Raw genomic sequence first — 21163 nt, forward strand, 5'->3', positions numbered from 1 at the left:
CGTCCGCTTCCCCGGGCCGGCTGCCTGCAGAGGGCAGCGTGCGCCCTAGCCGTGCCGCTCGCCGCGGCTCACCCCCCCCGTGCGTCACGGGAGGCCGGCGGCCACAGCCCCGCCGCCGGGCAGCAGCACCGACATCGCGCAGCGGCAGCGGGCGCCGACACCGGAACCGGGCGGCGGTACCGACAGCGGCCCCCCCCTCTCCTCCTCCTCCTCCTCCTTCTCCTCCTCCTCCTCTTCCTCCGGTCCCCTGGCCGGCCACCGCGGCTGCGCTCGGTTCCCGGGCTCCCCCTCCCTCCGCCGTCCCCACCGGCACCGGCAGCCGCCGGGCGGCCCCCGTTGCGGCGGGGGCCGGTCCCGGTCGCGGTCCCGGTCGCGGTCCCGGTCCCGGTGGTACCCTGCCCCTACGGAACCCCTTCCCCTCCATCCTGCGGGAGATTTGGGGGATTTCGGGGGAGGGGGAAAAAAACCCCAAACCAATAAAAACCCAAACCCCAAACAACCCAACCCCCAAACAACAACAAAAACAACAAAAAAACCCCACCAAACGCCGGGAAAGTCGGCCCGGAAAGGAATTGCAAAATCCCCAGGCCGGGATCACGGGAGGTTGGGCTGGGGCTGGGGTCAGTTCCTGGCGCTTTCTGCAGCCGCCGGCCGGAGGAAACCGGGGTGTCTTATCCGCAGGAGCCCCCCGAGAAAAGTCACTTTGGATTTATTTCCTCGCTGGCAGCCGGATCTTTTCCTCCCGGAGAGTGAAACTGCGGGATCAGAGTCCCAGCGAGATAAAACCTGCGTGGCCATGGCAGAGCCTGGTTCTCCGTCCGGCTGGGGGTTCCATCCCGTAGGAGGGAGGGAAATGCCGCTCGCTTGACCAGGGAATGTTGGTTTCAACCGGGGCCCTGGCATCAGGGGGGGCACTTGGACATACGGACCTTGTCGTCACTTCATAAGGGATTTCTTCTCCACCTTTTTTTATTTGCCTGAGAAACCAACCAAGCCTTTTCCACAGCGCGGGCTGGCCCCAGCACCAAGCGAGCTTGCGGTATCGCCGGGGGGGTGGTGGTTTTTTTTGAGGCTACGGGGATTGCATTACACCCTGTCACCCCTTCCTGGGACTGGCCATGGCGTTGAAAGCCAGAGCGCTTTACAACTTCCAGAGCGAAAACAAAGAGGAGATCAGCATCCAGGAGAACGAGGAGCTCGTCATCTTCAGTGAGAACTCCCTGGACGGGTGGTTACAGGGCCAAAACAGCCGCGGGGAGACCGGCCTCTTCCCTGCCTCCTACGTCGAAATCCTCCGCTCCCGCTCGGGCTCCAACTACACGGACTACTCCGGCAGCCCAGCCGGCTCCCCCGGGCACGACTCCTTCTACACAACTCCCCCCAACCCCGGCATCTCCTACCAGGGCAGTTTTGAGGACGACGACGACGATGATTGGGATGACTGGGACGACGCTTGCACGGTGGTGGAGGAGCCCCGGAGCGCGCCGGGCACCAACGGGCACCCTTCGCCCAGCCTGCAGTACCCGGCAGCGTATGGCCACCACCAGCACACCGGCTACCATCCCAAGCCGGCGCTGGAGAGGCAGGACAGCATGAGCTCCTCCAAGAGGGGCAGTGTGGTGGGGAGGAACCTCAACCGCTTCTCTTGCTTCGTCCGCTCGGGGGTGGAAGCCTTCATCCTGGGCGACGTGCCCCTGATGTCCAAGATTGCTGAGGCGTACTGCATCGAGATGGGCTCCAAAGGTCCCCAGTGGAGGGCAAACCCCCACCCCTTCATCTGCTCCGTGGAGGACCCGACCAAGCAAACCAAGTTCAAGGGCATCAAGAGCTACATCTCCTACAAGCTGACCCCCAGCAACATCAACTCGCCCGTCTACCGGCGGTACAAGCACTTTGACTGGCTCTACAACCGCCTCCTGCACAAGTTCACGGTCATCTCGGTGCCCCACCTGCCCGAGAAACAGGCCACTGGGCGCTTTGAGGAGGACTTCATTGAGAAGCGCAAGCGGCGGCTGATCCTCTGGATGGACCATATGACCAGCCACCCTGTCCTCTCCCAGTACGAGGGCTTCCAGCACTTCCTCTGCTGCCGTGACGAGAAGCAGTGGAAGCTGGGCAAACGCCGGGCGGAGAAGGACGAGATGGTGGGCGCCAGCTTCCTCCTCACCATCCAGATCCCCACAGAGCACCAGGACCTGCAGGACGTGGAGGACCGCGTGGATGCCTTCAAGGCCTTCAGCAAGAAGATGGACGACAGCGTCCTGCAGCTGACCAACGTGGCCTCGGAGCTGGTGCGCAAGCACGTGGGGGGCTTCCGGAAGGAGTTCCAGAAGCTGGGCAATGCCTTCCAAGCCATCAGCCACTCTTTCCACATGGACCCCCCCTACAGCTCGGACGCCCTCAACAACGCCATCTCCCACACGGGCAAGACGTACGAGACTGTGGGGGAGATGTTTGCCGAGCAGCCCAAGAACGACCTGTTCCTCATGCTGGACACTCTCTCTTTGTACCAGGGGCTCCTCTCCAACTTCCCAGACATCATCCACCTCCAGAAAGGTAAGGGTGGCTTCTTCTCCCCTGGTGATGACCTCTCTGGTGTGATGGCCCCACGTGGGTGGGAGCAGCACGGGGAGCAGGATGGGGGTGTAGGATGAGGATGGGGATGAGGATGGGGACTGTTGCCCATGGCTTCCAGGGTGGCAGCGTGGTCCCTGCTGGCGTGGCTCCCCGGTCACCCCAGCCCGCGAGAGGCCGCTGGGGCTGTTGGGTCCAGGCTCGGGTTTTGCCTCAAGCGATGCCGTGGACTCCAGAACTGATGCCCTAAGCACTGGCCGGGGGGGGGGGGGTCAGCGCATACGTCGCTGCCCTGAGCAGGAGCCGGCACCATTGCTGTTGGCTCTGGGATGGCCTGCCCAGCACCTTGTGAACGAGGGGCTGCGTCGCATCCCCACCCACCACCGCTTGTCCCTCCTCATCCTCCCTCGTCAGCCGAGGCAGCGGTTGGGTCGCCAGCGGGGATGGTTGGGCTTCCTCCCCCAGGGCTGGGACACACACTGGACTTTCTGGGAACAACCAGGGTCAAACTCTTCGAGAGTATGTCCCTACCCCTCTGAGCCCGGGAGGGGGCGTGGGGGGGTGGGTTTAGCACCCCCAGGGCATCGGGGGTCCCCACGTCCCCTTCGTCCCCTTGTGCTTTCAGGTCCCCTGGGTATTTTGGGGGGGTCGGGAAGGAGGAGAGGGGGCGAGAGGGGTCTGCTCTGCCCTTCCTGGGGAGGCAGGGCAGGGTGTCCCTTTGCACCCAGGCAGACGGGGAGCCGGGTGCGGGAGCGGGGCCAAAGTCCACACGCTCCTCCCGATCTGGCTGCCCGCAGTGGGGAGGGGACGCCCACACCGGCATCCCCGGGTTTTTGGGGGGCAGGGGGGGGTTGCCCTAGGCTGAAGCCAAGGTTGTCCGCGTCCGAGCACCCTGGGGGTGTCCGTGCATCGCTCCGCATCCCTGGAGGAGGCTGGGAAGGCAAAGGGGGAAAGGGAGGATGCGATCCAGCCCTGGCCGCTTCCTCGCCTTTTCCCTCCCTGCGTTGTTTACTGCAGCGGGTGAAGAGGGGCTGGATCCCGTCCGGAAGCGAGGCCGCGTGGGCAGAGCGGAAGGCAGGATTTGGCCTCCAACCTTTGCTTCTCCCTCCTCCTCCTCCTCCTCTCCACTGGGAGCAGGGCTGGTGCGGTGGGAGCACTGTAACCCCTGGGTCTGGTGCTCCCGGCAAGGAGCAGGGAGAGGAAAAAAAAAGCCCGGCAAGTTGCGGGCCAGATCCTGTTTTCGGGCAAAGAGCCTCTGTGCTAATGAGGGGGGAGGAATGCAGGGCTGGAGCCAGGCAGGATTCTTTTGAAACCGAGCTGTAAAAATAAATGGAAGGAGAGGGAAAAACTAGTGTCAGAGCACCAGCCGCCTCTGGGAGAGGGAGATGCTTTCCCAGACGAGCTCCAGCCGGCACCGCACACCCTTCCTGCGCCCCGATTCACCGCCTCCCAGGCTGGGGTCTCCCAGGGCTGCTCCTGACCCCCATCCACGGGGTTGACATCAAACATTTGCAGGGCAGGCGTGGCTGGGGTGCTTGGCTGCGATAACGCTGCCCCACGTTAGCTTTGCACCCCAAGCCTTGAGTCGCATCCGTCCAGCAGCCCAGACCCCCAAACCTCTGGCGAAATGTGAGGCTGACTGCCCAGGGATGGGGCGGAAAAGGAGCTGGGGAGGTCAGAGTCCAGAGGGAAAAGGTTCCTGGTCTTTCCCTGCCTGGAGGAGAGGGATGAGGATTGATGGGCACAAGGAGATGACAGCCCAGGAGCACGCAGATCCCTCCTTTATTCATGTGGGGCAGCTCTGCACCTCTGGCTGTGGGGCCAGGCTGGTGCCTCGGCACAGAGGGCGAAGGGACCCACCAGCGCTGGCCGGGGATGCCTGTGCCAGGGGAAGGGGGACGGAGGGTCGTGTGGATCCATCAGCCTCTCACCCTTCCCCCTGCCTCGCCAGGCGCCTTCGCGAAGGTGAAGGAGAGCCAGCGGATGAGCGACGAGGGCAGGATGGACCAGGAGGAGGCGGACGGGATCCGCAAGCGCTGCCGCGTGGTGGGCTTCGCCCTGCAAGCCGAGATGAACCACTTCCACGAGCGGCGCGTGGCTGACTTCAAGAGGATGATGCAGTCTTACTTAAAGCAGCAGATTGTCTTCTACCAGCGTGTCAGCCAGCAGCTGGAGAAGACATTACGCATGTACGACAACCTCTAACGCCTCCGCTTGCTGCCCTGCCGAAATCACGCACTTCTCTATCCACAGCCTTGCAGACCTCCTCTGTTTGTGACGGGCTGAGAACGAACGGGAACTCGTGACGCTAGTGACCAAATACCTTTGGGCTTCCCCCTTCCCAGGTGGGCAGGCTGCAGTCCTGCGGGGACTGCAGGCTGGCCGTGCCACCTCTTTCCCTGGGGACCTCCCACCCTGCTGCAGGTCTGGCGGGGGCGCAGGGGGGTCACAAGAGAGACGGACGTGGAGGTAATGGTGCAGGTATCTCTGCCCAGTGATTTTTAGCTTTCTGAAAACCCATCCTCCTGGAGCAGAGAGATGGGTGCATCCCAGCCCGCTGGGAGAAGAAATCAAAGCGGTCGACATTTTGCACACTAAAAGCTTTTCTGATGGAAAAAAGAGAAGAAAAAAGATCTTTATTTGGAAGAGAATGATTTTTCTTTTTTGTCACGAGATATTTTCAATACTTTCCATTTTTTGCAAATGTTTCTGCAGCATTTTTACCAATCAGTTTTTAAATAGACACACAGAGGCGAAGGGAAATGTCTTTCTCAAGCATGGCTGTTGACTGGGAAAAGGGAAAGAAAAAAAAAAAAAGCCCCACAGCCTTTTCAATAAAATTGTCAGTAGAAAACCCACCCAACTCCTTCCTAGAGATGTCTGTGGAAAACGGAGCTGCTCCAGGATCCTGGGGAAGGCTCCGCATCCCAGCATCCCCCGGCTTCCAGCCAGCTTCTCAAAATCCCTGTGCTGTGGGCGGCGGGGGGCTGAGCAACGCAGGGGGGGGACCCCTGCACCGGCTGCCCTCCTGCTCTCCAAACAACATGCCGAGGAGCAAATCCTGCCCCTCTTTGCCCTGCCCAGTGGGGCAGGACCCAGGGCAGCGTGCCGCTGCCTGGGGAGACAGCGGGGCTGGCACGGGGGCCTTGTTTTCGAAGGGAAATGGCTGGGATAAATCACAGCGAGGAAAGTTAGGGCCGGCTTGGCGTGGCTCCAGGGTTAAAATTAGCCCCGGCATGCAGGCCAGCGGGGTATTGTTAAAATAACTGCGGCGCTGGGAATGCGACAGGCTGCGCTTCATCCTCCCGGAGCCCTCCCTGGCCCCAGCCCGCGGGGACGAGCACACTGAAATATAGCCGGAGGCGTCGCGCAGCCTTCGTCCGGGCAGGACATGTTTCCTCCTGCATCCCATGGCCGGGACGGTCCCCTTCACCACAGCCCCATCTCACTCTGGCCCCAGCCCAGCCCAGCCCAGCCCAGACCCATCCTATCCCAACCCCATCTTACCCCAGCCCACCCCAGCTCCTCCAGTGGCAGCAGCAGCCATGGGAATTAGGGCGGCTCACCCCTGTGCTAACCCCGCAGGGGTTAATGCCTCATCCTGGCCCTGCTGGCCATGCACTGGATGACCATGACCATGACCGCTGTCACCTTGGCCCCATGTTGAGGCCAGATGCTGTGCGGAATGGCACGTCCCTTCACCCCCCCCAGCCCCGCTCCCGTCTGCTCTCCCTCGGAATGGAGCCTGCCACTGCCGTCCCCAGGCGGGCAGCCAGCCTCCGGCAGCGCAAGCAGCCTTTGGAGCCATGCCAGCATCCAGCTGCGGCATCCCGGCTCCCCCGGACCCGGCTTGGCGGGGGAGATATCCTGCCTGGGGTCCCTCATCGCAGCACAGTCCCTGGGATGTCCCGGAGACAGATTTTGGAGTGTCTGGGTGTGGGGTGGGGGACAAGGACCTGGAAGGGTGGGAGAGCCGATAGCAGTGCCAGGAGGGTTCGTGCAGCCCGGGCAAAGGAGTTAATCCTCCTTGGAGCCACCCTGAGAAACGTTTGCAGATTTGGGCCCCAAACCCATGCCAGTCACACCCTCGGTGAAGGCTGAACGTTGCGAAGAGCTGCCTCTGCTCACAGGGTGTGCGACAGGCGCGGGGAGATGTCCCAGTGCCCCAGGAGCTCATCCTCCGCTCCAGCATCCTGGCATGGGGACGGAGACAGGACAGGGTCTCTTGCGGGGTGCGTGCACCCCCTCTGAAGGCTGTGCCTCAGTTTCCCCAAGGGTGGACCTGTGCTTTCTGCGATCCTTCAGCACCCGCAAAGGTCTCCCTGCCCCACCGGTCACCCCCCTGCATACCCCCATGTCTGGACCACGTTCCCAGGGCTGGCTCAGCACGGCAAACCCATCGGTCAGGAGAACCTGCTTCCCATTAACATTCCTGCCTCTTCCCTCTGCTGCCTGGCTGGGGCCCTCCCTGCCCACAGGCAGGCGTTTCGGGGTCTGCCTTGGCCGGGTGGGGGGGCTGGAGCATCCTCCTGCTGCCCCCCACCCCTCCCACGACCTCCTGCAAAAGCACTTGAGGTTTGGAGGATGGAACCAGCTCCGAGCATCCCGGCGGCTGCCCTGGTGCTCCTGCTGCTGGGTGGGCACCCCAGGGTCAGGGTGGCGGTAGGGAGGGGGGCTGGGAGTGCACACAGTGCTCCCTGTGCCCCAATGGTTTCAGTCGCTGCCCTTATCCAGGACACAGGCTGTTCCCTGCTCCCGCTCAGGGTCGCCGGCAAGAAAAAAAAACCTGGGGCATGCAGGGCCAAGAGGAAATGCCGGGAACACGGGGCAGGTCTGCTCCCTCCTCCCGCTTCCCAAGGCTGCTCTCGCGTGGGAAAGCCAAGGCCGAGGCACCGCTGTGAGCCCCGCCGGCACAACAGCTGGCCAGTGGCACCGAAGCCGGCACGGGAGAGCCCGTTGCTGCTTCTTCTCCGGCGGGCGACTTCCAGGAGCTCTTGTCTTGCTCCTTCCCTTTGAGCCTCTCCCCACTATGGAAAGAAAATCTGGCATCCTTGGTTTGACCTCTGGGAGACCGGGGTTTATATGCAGGCCAGGCCAGCAAGCAGTAGGGACAAACCTATATCCAACCGGCTGGATGCTGCGGGGTGGGAGGATCTCTGATCTCCTCCCGGGTGCAGAAGCAGCCAGGGTCCTGCTGGGACCAGCCGAGCGGCTGGAGGCTGGGGATGTGCTGGGTGCCTCCTGCTCCGGCAGCTGGGACAAGCAGAGCTGCTGATCGGAGGCTCGTCAGCCGCACGGATACCCCCACCGGCCCCAAGCGCTCAACAATTCGGGATCAGCACCAAAGCAGCCCGGCGACCTGACCCGGCTCCTCCTCATGGCAAAGGGGAGCGTGGGGTGCAGCTCCCAGCAGGGCAGCCGGGCAAGATCAAGCCTGCCGGGCACGCTACGCTGCCAACGCGCTTAGGAAGCGTGTTGGATCGACACGGCTGCCAACGGGGAGCAAAGTCATGCCTGCTCATCGGGGCCGGCAGCAGCTCTGGGGCTGCGTGTGCAGGGGATGGAGCTCGGTGGGATTTTGCTTGCCCCAACCCAGCCAGACCCATCCCCACCACGCTGGGAGGTAGAGGAGCGCGCGCCGGCGTGGAGGAGCGAGACCAGGCAGATCCACACATGGGAGGGCACTGGCGTGGGGCGTCAACGAACCGGGGGCGGAGGGAGACAGCTCAGATGGCCAGCTCAAATCTTTTAATCGCTGCACTTCTCAAATATTTCTGAAGCGTGACCCTGACTCGCCTCCTCCAGGCAAGGCAACGAGCACCAGCTGGTTCCACTGGCTGTGGCTATAAATGCTCCCTCCTTCTCTCAGCCCAGGGCTATTATGTGGGGGGGGGGGGGGGGGGGTGGTCAGCAGTGCCTGGGCCAGGGGAATAAGCTGGGAACCACCTTTAATTGTAGCTGGGCTTTGCCAGCCCTCCTCCTTCCCCTGCTGCTGAGCTCTGCTGCTCTGCAAAGGGCTGGTCCTCCTTAGCCAGAGCCAGGGTGATGCTCAGGGCAGACCGCGTCCCAGCTCTCTGTGCCAGGATGGATAATCCCTCCCCGGTCCCTGGGAAGGCGCAGAGCCCGGGGAGGTAGGTCGTGCGCTGCCGGCAAGCTGCGTCTCTGGGCATGTTGTTTTTGCAGGAGGAGTGGAGAGACCAGGCTCTGGGATGTGGTTGTCCCTCTGTCATTGTCTGTCTGCCTTGGAGTTGCTGGGTGTGGAAACAGGATAGGCTCAATCTGGCTTGGATTTAAATCAGCAGCCGGGCTGGAGAGCCACGGCTGGCAGCAGCAGCCTGGGGCTTGCTTTCTGGTGTCCAGGTCCTCACGTCTCCATTATTTCCTCTGCTTGCTGGGGCCTGGGAAGCTTTATCTCAGGTGGGCAAGGTGGTGGGGAGATGCCAAACTCCTGGGGACAGCCCTGTCCCTGCATAGGCTTGTCCTGACCTCCTGCCAGGGTGACGTGCCTGCAGCCTGCTCTTCACCCCCCCTCAGGCTCTGTCCTGTCCTGCTGGGCTTGCTGCCAGCTGAGCCTGTTCTGCAGGCTGCGGGCATGGCCTGCTGAAATCAGGCAGGAACGTAGCAGGGAGGGAGGGCTGCGGGCATCCCAGGGTGCTGGGCTCGGCTCGGAGCCAAGCGGAGGTTCTGAGCCTCGTCACACTGAGCAGCAGCTAGCCCGAGGTCTGGCTCCGAGTTTTCCAGGTCCAAGGAGGACCTGGTCTCCCCTGGTCAGGCCCTTCACCTGCCTTGGGAGGAATACGTGTCCTCCTGCCCTCCCAAGTAGGGTCTCCTGGAGACCTTTTCTCATCGCCTGCCATCAGGGAATGTGCCCCCCACGGAGAGCCCAGCATGCTCCTTCTGGGTCCCAGAAAAATCTCAGCTGGTGAGAGCTGCCAGGGAGGTTTTGGGATGGGGACAGGGAGGCAGGAGCCCTGAGACCACGCTTTGCCTCCCCAAAATGCGGGAGAGGAGCTGCCTGCATGAGCTCAGGGGGTTCATGTACTTGATGTGCCTCTGCCCCCAGGAGCAATGTGGACAATGTTGTCACAAGGTCCTGCAGCCTGTGGTGGTCTACAGCAGCGGAGGAGTTTGGAGGCTGGGGACACGATGCTTAGGTGGGTCCCAGTCTTGTGTGCAAGGCTCGGATGTGCTGGCCCGAAGCCTGACTGGAAATGAAGTCCCTCGTTTGTTGAACCCCCGCATTTGCATGGCTAAAGCTTTTGGGGAGGGTTTCAAAGCCAAATGATGCTATCTGCCCTGGCTGGATGCTGAAAGAAACCATTTGGCCTATTATTTGTTTGCATTTGAATAGGTGCCTGGAAACTGGTTCATGTCACCAGAACTGTGACAGACTCTCCATCCCCACCTGCAAGCCTGGGTGTCTCTGGCTCCTGCCAAGTGCTGGCCCTCCCTGAGCTCCTACCACGATGCTGGTATCGTTATTAACCCAGGAGAGGCGTCAGATCCAGCCTGCTGCAGATGCAATACCTGGGAGACCGCCGTGAGGTTATGGTCCCCTTCCTGAGGCCGTCATGCGTGGCCAGGAGAAGCTTTGCCTTGCCACAGTGCTTGGACTCATGGCCAGCACAGGACAGGGCCAGGCTGCTGGGGGATGTTGGGTAACTCAAGAGGAGGTTTTCTGGCTGCTTTAAAGGTGCTGTGTGCTTGCTGAGGAAATGGCAGGGGAAAACTGCTTTTACTCCCTTCTCCTTGCTGCTTCCATCGTTTAAACGTGTCCCTTCCCCACTGCCTGCCTGGGGACCAGCGGGGCTGCCTTCTCCCTGAGCCATGCACCAGCGCTGCTCCTCCTGCCTTGGCTGATCTGAGCTTAAATTGGGATGTTAACCCCAGTGCTGGGCTGAAATCCCGGCAGGGCTGCAGGGACTTCCCAACGGATCCAGCCCAGGCTGCATCCTGCTCTGGGATCCAGCTGCGGGGGCTTCCCAGCAGAGGAGGAGAAACTCCCTGCTTCTGGGGCTTACAGAAAGCAAGGGTGACTTCTTAATCATGAACAAAATAGAAGTGAAACTCACTGGCATTTTTGCTACTTGTGAGCCCCGCTGTGACTGCCTGGGTAATCTGGTGGTCAGGCACTGAGATGCTTTTACCCCTGTGGTCACCTCGGGGTATCTGGAGGGACACCAGCGATCGAGTCTCCTTGCACCTCCTGGGTGGCTCTATTTGGTGACATCCTTGCTTTTGACATGCCCCTTCCTACCATTTAGGAGGTGGTGGCAGGTATGGTTTGTCATCTCCATCCTGTTACACCTCTGTGAATCACTGCAACTCGCTCGCTGTCCTTTGTCTCTGTATCTGGGTGTCTTCTGGCTCCTGCCATCCTTTCTGCCGCCCCATGTTTTCCCTTTGTGACTTGAGGCTTTGCTTTAGCCTGGCTGTGGGCTGGCTCTCCTCTTGGCCTGCCTTTTATCCCCTGACCCAAGCGTCCTTGGAAGCTGCATGTAGATGTATGGGGGTCTTGATGGCCTGTTGATCCAGGTGCCCTCAGCACCTTCTTAGAGTCCCTCTTCTGCCCTTCCTGCTGTTCCTACACCTGATGTCCCCATTCCACCCCAACCCTGTATTTCTCTGCACTCGCAGGCTGGGCACAGCAATGCCTCCCTGGCACCAGGAGTAGGGATACCTCCCTCCTGGGCAGCACCCACCCATGACACCCTCTCCCACAGCCGGACTGGGGAAGACCTGCACCCCGCCGTGGGTGCAGGTTCCCTGCCTGCAGCTCGAGGTTGGGGTGAGGTGGGGGCTTGGCTGGTGGTGCTGCAGAAGAAATAGCTCCGGCCATGTCCTGGGACAGGGGTCCGTGGGGACAGCAGTCTCGCTCTGGGTGGCTTTTCTTGCTTTAAAACTGTGGATAGAAGGCAGAGGAGGGACATGGGTGTGAGACACCCGGGGTGTGCCCAGCCTGGGGAAACACCAGTGGCTGTAGGTGTGGGAGGAGGTAGGGAAGTGCTGTGGGTGAGACCTGGCATCGGCTCCCTGGGAATAGGGCATGCGAGTTCATGGGCATGACTGGCGCTTGTCAGCCAGCTGTGCACATCTGGCCCACCTCGTGGGACAACAGCACACCTGGCAGAGCACCTGTAAGCATCTCGCTCAAAGAGCTGCAGTCAACAGCTTGATGTCCGAGTGGAGACCAGTAATAAGTGGCATTCCTCAGGGGTCAGTATCGGGGATGCGGGCAGCGGGATTAAGCGCACCCTCAGCAAGTTTGCTGATGACACCAAGCTGTGTGGTGTGGTCCATGCGCTGGAGGGAAGGGATGCCATCCAGAGGGACCTCGACAGGCTTGAGAGGTGGGCCCGTGTGAACCTCATGAAGTTCAACAAGGCCAAGTGCAAGGTCCCGCATGTGGGTTGGGGCAACCCCAAGCACAAATACAGGCTGGGTGATGAGTGGATTGAGACCAGCCCTGAGGAGAAGGACTTGGGGGGGGTGTTGGTTGATGAGATGCTCAGTGTGACCCAGCAGTGTGTGCTTGCAGCCCAGAAGATGCAGCCCAGGATACGGTTGGCTAAGAGAAGCGTGATGGCAGGTCAAGGAAGGTGATTCTACCCCTCTGCTGTGCTCTCATGAGACCCCACCTGGAGTACTGTGTTCAGCTCTGGAGTCCTCAGCACAGGAAAGACATGGACCTGTTGGATTGAGTCCAGAGGAGGGCCACAAAGATGATCTGAGGGCTGGAGCACCTCTCCTATAAGACAGGCTGAGGGAGTTGGGGTTGTTCGGCCTGGAGAAGAGAAGGCTCTGGGGAGACCTTAGAGCAGCCTGCCAGTACCTAAAGGGGGCCTGCAGGAAAGGTGGAGAGGGACTTTTTACAAGGGCATGTAGTGACAGGACAAGGGGTAATAGCTATAAAGTGAAAGAGGGTAGATTTAGGTTAGATATAAGGAAGAAGTTCTTCACTGTGAGGGTGGTGAGGCACTGGAACAGGTTGTCCAGAGAGGTTGTGGATGCCCCATCCCTGGAAGTGTCCAAGGCCAGGTTGGATGGGGCGTTGAGCAATCTCATCTAGTGGAAGGTGTCCCTGCCCGTGGCAGGGGGGTTGGAATTAGGTGATATTTAAGGTCCCTTCCAACCCAAACCGTTCTATGATCTTCCCTAAATCTCTGCAAACTTTATAACCAGCTCAGCAGGGAAGGGTGCAGCCCAGCTCCTGTCATCCCCAAAACCTCCTGGATCAGAGTGGTTCTGGCCCAAACTGGGGTGAGGGGGGGGGCGCGCGCCTCTGTGCGAGCAGGCAGCTTTGGTGCTGTGCCCCGGCCAGGTGCAGAGCCCATGGGGCTCTGGGGAAGGCAGAGATGCTGTGCTGGCTCCTGACGCAGGGAAGCCAAAGGGCCTGGCCAGGAAACTTTTGAGCTTGTTTGGGCTGTGGTTTGTCTGTTCTGCAGCCAGGCAGGAGCCCAGCCGGACCCTCAGCCCTTCCCTGGGTGGGTGGCAGTGGGCAGCACTGGGACTGGGCCTGATCCTGCCCCAGCCATCCTGCTGCAAACCCCAAATAACCCATGCGGAGCCACCAGCTTTTTCGGGATTTAAACCTTGCCAGCAGAGCTTGGCCCTGGAGAGCCACGATCCGTACTGGTGTTTTCCAGGTTACTGACTGTCCTCCTGTGACCTCAGGAAGTGGAAGTTTCCCAGCAGCAGGAATACAACCACAAGCTTTAAAAATAACCTGCTTCGCTTTCAATGCTCCTTACAAAATAGGCCATGTTCCTTCTATTTAATCCCTGGGCACGAGGCAAAAATCACTCAACAGGAAAACATGGCGGATGCTTCCAAGGGGGGCCCTCAGTGGATGCCACCGGCTTCCTTGCAAACCTCCATCCCTTGCTTGGGGGGGTACGTACTTAGCGAAGATAATAAATGTACTTGCTTGAATGCGATGGGGACGCTCTGCAGGGAGAGATTGTCCCAGCCTTTTGGGAGCAGCACTGCCCTGGCAAGCTCTAAGCCGTGGCATGGGCAGCCTGGTCATGCCCTCCCTGTTTTACAGAGGGGAGAGGATGTGGTTTGTCTCTGAGCAGAAGGAAACATCACTTTTCCCCCTCTGGATGGGGCAGGAGGAGGGTTTTGGAGGTGGGGAGGCTGCCTCTGCCATGCCCTGTCTCACCTGCGCCGTGGGGCAGGTTGGGGCTGGGGGACACGGGGCTGCCCACCTGCACCTCGATGGCTGTGGGTGCCCAGCGGGATGTGCTGGCACCTGCCAGCTAGAGCGGGGTAGGTGTGATTTACTGCTCGGCAAGCGTTTGGCACCATAAAGGCAGCCAGGAAAACTGTTGGCACGGTCCAAGCAAACAGCCCTGCTCTGCCGCAGCCTTGGAGCGGGACTGTCCCGGGGTGCTGGCTTGGGGAGGGACTGTGGGATGGATTTTACTCTGGGTTAGGAGGATGCAAACGTGAAACAGCCCCCATAATCCCTGGGGTCTCCCTTCAGCTTCCCATCAGTGGTGTGAGAATGGGATGTGCCCGGTGACGAGCTTCCCAGCTGTAGCAATGCAGGGTATTATTGTTGGGTCCCATCCTGAGCTCAGCACTCAGTTTTTCCTCTGCTCTTCCTCAGACAATTTCTATTTAAGTTTTTAGGACTCCAGGCTGGGGAAAATTTGAGCAAGAGCCCAGAATTTGGTCCATTACCTCCAAATGTCACTTGGCAGCTCGCTGGGCTTAAAACAGGCCTGGCAAGGGAGACAGCTTACGAAAACCGTGATGCACCTCGGAAAAGGCACTTTATTCTGTTTACTTCTGCCGTACTGGAGTATACAGTGGAAAACTGTGTTGGGTCCAGTTCCCCGCTCTCCTCTCCGGTTTCGCGCTGCCCAGGTGAGCGCCTGCTGTCCCTCCCCGCTGAGGGCATCCTACCTGTTGTGCAATCCCCCTGGGGCTCGGTGCAATCTGCTTTATGAAACATAGGGCAAGCATGCAGAGAAAGAGCGAGGCGGGTTTTTTCCAAGTGGGTGGGGACTCCTTAAATTCCCCTGGCATTGGCCGCAGAATTTTTTCCGAGCCTCTGCTCCAGTGTCTCAGCCCGCCTAGCCCTGGGGGATTTGGGCAGCTTCATCCCCAGCCTGACTCAGCGCAAGCCGCTCCTCATCCTCCCTCTTGCGCCAAGAGCTGTGCAAACATCCCCGTGGTGGTCAATGCTGCCCGTGGAGGAGCCACCACCGGACCTGACCGGGTGGCTTGGTGGGGACCGGTGCTGTCAGGTCCTCTCCAGCACTGTGGCCACCATTGGGTGGCCCAAATGAGCACCCAAAGTCAGTGTTCCCCAGGGATGCTCAGGCATTTTGCCTGCCCCCACTTGCTTATGCAGTGTCCCCCCTCCCCTCCCCAAAGCCACCTGGAGATTTGGGGGTCCTGGGTGGGCCGGACCAGCAGCCCCCGTATCCCCAGGGCCCTCCTGCATCTGTGGGATGCCAGCTCCCAGGGAGGAGGAGGAGGAGAGCAGGGAGGAGGTGGCTGGCGGTGCTCTGGGAGGGTCCGGACCCCCAGGCAGTCTCGTGCCCCCGCGTCTGAGCCCTTCACACCCAGTACTGGTTGTTTTTCAAGGGGGGGTTGGAAGTCCGGCAGTACTGGAGGAGCTCGGGGTCCGGCGGCGCCCCAGGACCAGTGCTGTGGGGCGGGGGACCCGTGCCCTTGCCCTCCAGGGTGTTGACAGTCGTTAGGGGGATGCCTTGGTTGGGGTCCGTCCTCCGGAAGGTCTCCTGGTCTGGCACAGCCCCGTTCTTGGCCTTGGAGGACGGTGTGCCCTGGACGTGGTGCTTCCCCGTCTTGTTGCGCTTGTGCAGGTAGAAGAGCAGGGGCAAGATGAGAGCCAGCAGGAGGAAGATGAGGCAGATGGGGATGATGATGCTGAACATGTTGGCCTCGACGAAGCTGAGGAAAGAGCCCCCTTCCACAGGGCTGGGGCTGGTGGTGGCACTGGGGCCTGGCCAGGTGGTGGGGGACATCCCCAGCTCACTGGCATTGGGGCTGCTCCGTGCCGTGCCCTGGGAGCGGGGCACCAGGGGTGAGGGTGCCAGGGGAGCCGTGAGCAGGGTGACGCCGTAGGCTTTCGAGGTGTTGTAGGGCTCAATGCTGTACCCCAGGGATGCCAGAGCTGGTGGCACGCTGGCGGCTGCCAGCTCAAAGACGAAGCTGTCACTCTGCAGGGGCTGCTCAGTCTTGGCAGCATCTGGCACCTCTAGCCCGACCAGCCCTTGCTCCAGCTCACTCTGGCTGAAGGTCTCGATCGGGGTGGTGGGTTTTCCCGGGTCCCTGGAGACCCTCACAAGGCGGCTGCCACGGGGTGCCCTGCGGATCTTGAAGACTGGGATGCTCTTGGTGCGGTTGGCCAGCTCACTGGCATCGAGGACGCTGGTGTCCAGGAGGGCCGTGGTGCCCCTGGGCCACACGCTGCCCGTCTGAGCCTTCACCAAGGCGCGGACGGTCACGTTCACCACCCCGGTCCTGTTGGCTGCCTGTGACATGGCAAGGAACTGGAAGCTGTCCTCAGGAGAGGTGAGGTCGGTGAAGGTGAACATCACCTCCCCGCGGTCCAGCTGCTTCTGCGTGAAGCTCTGTGCCGGCTTTTTGTTGACCTGCACCTGGCCAAACCGTGGGTCCCTGGTGATCCTGTACAGGGCATTGCCTGCCCTGAGCTGTGCAGCTCCCAGGAGGTGATGGTGGGACACAGAGGCCCTGTTCAGGTCTTGGGGCACCTCCAGCAGCACTGGGCTGGCAGTGGTGCTCGTTGCGGGCAGCACCTCGACCTCCAGTGAAGTCAAAGTGGGTGGGTGGTGGCCATCGGAGAGGCTCAGGGCTAAGGACCCTGGTGCATGGCTCCCAGTGGCAACAAACATCACGTGGCCTGCGTTGACATCTGCTTGGGTGAAGTGGTTGATGGGCTCCCGTGGGTTGTGGGCTTTGGCCACGTGGCCAGCGAGGGGTGTCTGGAGGACGCTGTACACCATGTCCTCTGGGGAACCTGAGGGGTCTGCCACATCCAGGTATTCCTGGGACAAGGTCACCATGGAGCCTGGTGGGACCTGCAGCACTTCTTGCCGCCTCACCACCTGTGGTGGCTTTCTGCTGCTGCTGGTCACTGTTATATTGAAAGCTTCAGAGATGACCACCCCTTCCTGCGGAGGGTGGATGGACTGCTGCACCCGGGGCTGGAGCCAAGCCTTAAATCTGAAACGGTCTTCAGAGATGCCGTCTCCACCATGGGCATACACCAGGCTTCCTGTGGCCAGGTCTGACTGCAGGAAGAATGGCCGTGACCGCTCCAGGGGCACACCAGCCAGCAAGAGCTGCCCGTGAGCCGGCAGCCCTGTCACCAGGAAGACAACATCATGTGCAGCCCTCTCGGAGACCGGGATTTGGCTTAGGAGGTTGGAAGCATCCAGCACCGAGGTGCCGATCTCAGCCCGTTGAGCCCTTGCAAGCTGGAGGCCTGGGGGCGAAAAGGGAAAACCCCAAAGTCTGTCATCCCTAAGAATAGCTGGGATCTTCTAGAGAGGAGAGCAGACCCAAGGGAGAGCAAGATATAGCAGAAAAAGGAGGATTGCAAAGAAATGGAGAGGGATGAGAAGGCAACTGGGACGTATTAGTTTGGTAAGATGATGGAGGAAGGAATTGCACAGGGAGCCAGCAAAAGGATGGATGCAATTTTAGACGTTGCTTGACATGGTATCAAGGCTCGTGCTTGGGTGGCCATGGGAAATTGCACTGTGGTGTCGTCTTTAGCCAAACAAGCCCTCCTGAAGTTTGCACAATCCCCCCCTGTTCGGGAGGATTGTGCAAACTTCAGAAGGGCTTGTTTGTCCCTTACTTATCCCTTCTTTCTTTACCTGCATTTCTCCATAGCTGAGTTGAGTTCTGGGGACACCTGGCCTCGAAGGAGATCAGCACGAGGAGGATGAAGGAGTCTGAGATGGTTGTGGGAGCGACCACACGGAAGCGGATGGCATCTTGGGCCAGCCAGAAGGGCTTCTCTGGCATCTTGTGCTGGTAGAAAACCAACCCGCTATCCACCTAAAAATAATAATAAAAAAACCCCTCAGTGAGCTCTGCTAAATGGCAAAATAAATACCCAGAGTGGGTGATACCATGTGGGACATGGGTGCATATGTCTTATCTCTGGTGTGATGGGCACTGTAGCACCAGGGGCGATCCCTGGTGATGCTGTGCTAGAGCCAACGTGTGCACCCTTGGCTCTTATCTTGGCTCCAGGAAGGAGCAGCCAAGCCCTACTTGGGTAAGAAATGGGGATCGTCACCAGCCATGGCATGGTAGCCACCACTGAGAGCTCATGCTGCCTCTCTGCTGGGATGTTTCTGCCCAGCACTTGGGGAAGCTGAAGCTCAGAAGAGGGGCTGAGCTCGCTCAGCATCCTCCAACAGCTGGGCCAGGCTTCCTCCAAGGGTGAGCATAGCACGGGGCAGCTTGCAGGTTGGACAAACCTACGTGCTTCTGAGCGATGGCTAGAAATATGCCCTCTGCCATGCTCTGCAAAAGCCTGGCCCTGTGGGAGAAGGGTGGTAGCAAGGCTTTGCTCACAGCAGGGGTGAAACTGTTGCGCTTGGCTCTTGCCTTAGGCAGCAGCCAGGATGGGTGGGTCTGCAGCAGGGAGGTAACCTAAGAAAAGGAGATTATAACTCCCTGAGCCTCCCCCAGCACTAAATCCGAGGCTGGTGGCCATGATAAAGCCAACGCTGGGGTGGCAGCTCTTAATCCCTCTCAGCAGCCGATGGCAGAGCAGGGAAAGTCGCGGTGCGGCTGCAGCCTTGTTCTGCCTCCCGCCAGGGATCGGGCGCCTCTGCCCACGGTGGCGGCAGGGTCGGGCTGGGACCCCCAACCTGCAGTGGAGGGTGATAGAAGGCTGTGCCTTGGGCTTCTGAGGGGCTGGAGGAGGTGAAAGCTCACCTGGGCTTGGGTGAAGTTCCTGATTTCCTCCCCCCGGGAGGTGCTTAGCCTGCCCAGGCGCGGGGCTTGCTCGATGCTGTAGTACAGAGTGGTGGAGCCGGCAGGGCTGTTGCTCACTGCCTGCAGGTTCTGGCTGGTGATGGGCTGCAGGGCACCTGGAAAACACGTCCAGTACGTGTTTCAACCCGTTGCCTCGCTGGCTGCCTGCAGGCTCTGCCACGGGTGTCTCTTGGCAGCGCTCGGGGAGGGGGTGCGGGAGGGGTCCAAGGGCCCCGCTTGCCATTGAACTGGAAGGATGGGGAATGTGCCTGTACCCACCTGGGCAGACGGTTAGGCTCTGCTTCTTGGCCAGGCTGATGAGGGGCTCTTTCTGAGCCCTGATGAGGAAGAAGTGCCCAGGAGACAGATTCTCACTGTCCCACAGGTCGAAGGCGAAGCCCCCGTCCAGGGGCCCTGCAGAAAGCACAGAGCTGGGCATTTATGAGGGGCAGGGGAGAGCTGCAGCCCCCATTAACCTGGCACGGTTTGGACCAGGGTGCTGTGTGATGGGGTTAGCATCCGCCTTGGTGGCACAGTGCTCCCCTCCGGCGGTGTCCCCTCCCACAGGCCAGGGGTGATGCCGGGGGGGGCCAGGGCACCTCAGCCCTGCCCTACCTTGGTGCACGAAGAGGACGAGGCCGTCATTTATCTGGGCCTGGGTGAACCGGCGGACCTCAGCGCCAGGCGCCGACCTCAGCACAACCTTCCCGTTGGCAGGGGGCTGGATGGAGTAGGTCACCTCCTCCGCCGGGGAGTCCTCATCCTCAGCGCTCAGGACGTGGGGGCCGATGGCAGCTGTGGCACCTTCCCGCAGCTGGGGGACAAGGAGAGGCTGTAATCCCCTTGGGATGTCCCCAGCACTTCTCCCCTCTTCCCCAGCCTGCTCCGGACCCCGTCCCCGCTCAGACTGCTTCGCTGGGTGTCTGAGCGTGTTCCAGCCCAACAGGGTGCCTTGTTCCACACGCTGGGTGATGCCTCCGTCATCTGGCCTCTTCCCAGCCCTGCGTCACCCTGCACCGTCGCTGTGTTTGCTGGCACGTGCCATGCTGCCGGGTCAGCGCATCCGCACGGTGTGCGCGGGACAGAGGTGAGGGCTCGCCCCTCTGTGCCTCAGTTTCCCCAAGTGGTGGAAGTGGAAGAAGGCACGGTGCTGGCGCAGCTCGTGGGGCTGGGGCAGAGGCCGTGCCTTTGATGCATCTCCCCCCCGTTGCTCCACAGGGGAAGGGCTTTTTGTGGGGTCCCTGAGCCCTGAACTCAGGGTCTGTTGCGATAGGACAAGGGGTAATGGTTTTAAACTAAAAGAGGGTAGATTCAGACTAGATACAAGGAAGAAATTTTTTACGATGAGGGTGGTAAAACACTGGCCCAGGTTGCCCAGAGAGGTGGTAAATGCCCCATCCCTGGAAACATTCAAGGTCAGGCTGGACAGGGCTCTGAGCATCCTGATCCTGAAGATGTCCCTGCTTACTGCAGGGGGTTGACCTTTAAACATCCCTTCCAACACAAACTATTCTATGATTCTATGAACTCACTCTCTGAGCTGCTGCTGTGTACCACAGCCCCGTCTCTTCCTGGCTGGGTGTTTCTCTTAGCTCGTGCTCCTGGCAAAGCACCTGTCCCACCGCCCTCTCGCAAGTCTGCAGCGAGGCCACAAGCTGTCCCAGCAAACCCTCCAGGAATGACAAGTACGTGGCCGAGCTCAGGGCCATTGTGAAGCTTCTCAAGGCTGCTTCCCCCCCCAGCCAGCAGTGCCCACCCACCCTGAGGGATGCTGCCTCCCCAAAACCCTGGCATCACCCCTCTCCACCTGGAGGCACCGATTTTCCCTGCTCCTAATCCTGTGCCGTATCTCAGTCTTGGCAGACCACGGGGATGAATCCTGCCCTGCCAGACAGGTTCTGCCCACGCACCCCAGAGCTGCCTTTCGCCCTCAGGATGCCTCCAAATTGTGGGGTGCGTGGACCAAGCCTTCCCGCAGCTCGTGCAGGGCAGAATGCGCTGCATCCCATGGCATCGCGAGCCTGGCCTGCATCCTGCAAACGCACAAGACAACACCCAGGCACTGGAGGAGCTGCTCAGCTGGCCGTGCTGGGTTAGATGAGCTCTTTTCTGCCGTTTTCAGCTGGCCTAACCCAAAACATTTCTTGAGTGGGTGTGGGTGCCGACAGTGAAATTAAATCCCTCAGCAGTCCCCATGGGATGGCGGGAGGCAGGCTCGAAAACACAGCTTTGGAGAGACGGGATGGGGGAAGCGCTGTCGGACACACGGCTGGTGTGGGAGCCGAAGCCCTCGCAGCCAGAGCCGCTTGCTCCCCTCTACGTGCGCCGAGGTTGTCGGGCTGCTCCCTCTCCCCAACACCCACAACCAGGTCACTTTGGCACTCGTTGGAATTGCAATCACACCCGGGGCTCGGTGCCAAAGAAAACTCCCTGCGGTCAAAGCCCGGAGTGGTTTTGTTTCAGGCAGGGGGGACCAGCAGCCCCCAAACATCGCTGCCCACCGGGGACGGGCACACGCGGCGGCTGCGGCAGCTTTGCTCGCCACCGAGGGCCCGCGCCGCCGCAGCTGACCTGCTTCACCGTGCTCCCCGTC

The 21163-nt window shown here is 60.6% G+C and overlaps 2 protein-coding genes across 2 annotated transcripts in view; one reads left to right on the forward strand and one right to left on the reverse strand.

Annotated features, from left to right (window-relative positions):
* The first annotated feature begins 13 nt into the window (after positions 1-13).
* SNX33 (sorting nexin 33) lies at positions 14-5432 on the forward strand. Its single transcript, XM_069797867.1, has 3 exons — positions 14-176; positions 682-2556; positions 4526-5432. Exons 2-3 carry the CDS (start codon positions 1119-1121, stop codon positions 4777-4779), a joined length of 1692 nt encoding a protein of 563 aa, XP_069653968.1. The 5' UTR covers positions 14-176; positions 682-1118; the 3' UTR covers positions 4780-5432.
* An 8903-nt stretch (positions 5433-14335) lies between these two features.
* CSPG4 (chondroitin sulfate proteoglycan 4) overlaps positions 14336-21163 on the reverse strand; it is a 29294-nt gene continuing 22466 nt past the window's right edge. The window contains exons 6-10 of the mRNA XM_069797871.1: positions 19186-19384; positions 18850-18984; positions 18532-18686; positions 17457-17640; positions 14336-17059 (exon numbers count right to left, since the gene is read on the reverse strand). Coding sequence (XP_069653972.1) covers positions 15147-17059; positions 17457-17640; positions 18532-18686; positions 18850-18984; positions 19186-19384 — 2586 coding nt within the window. The 3' untranslated portion in view covers positions 14336-15146. The remainder of the gene's footprint in view (positions 17060-17456; positions 17641-18531; positions 18687-18849; positions 18985-19185; positions 19385-21163) is intronic.

This window comes from Haliaeetus albicilla, chromosome 12 (genome assembly GCF_947461875.1).
Source record: "Haliaeetus albicilla chromosome 12, bHalAlb1.1, whole genome shotgun sequence".
In the NCBI taxonomy this organism is placed as follows: Eukaryota; Metazoa; Chordata; class Aves; order Accipitriformes; family Accipitridae; genus Haliaeetus; species Haliaeetus albicilla.

Coding starts and splice junctions, on each gene's coding strand:
- SNX33 (XM_069797867.1), top strand. CDS start 1,119: ATGGCGTTGAAAGCCAGAGCGCTTTACAACTTCCAGAGCGAAAACAAA. Junction 2,557..4,525: donor CATCATCCACCTCCAGAAAG/GTAAGGGTGGCT, acceptor CTGCCTCGCCAG/GCGCCTTCGCGAAGGTGAAG.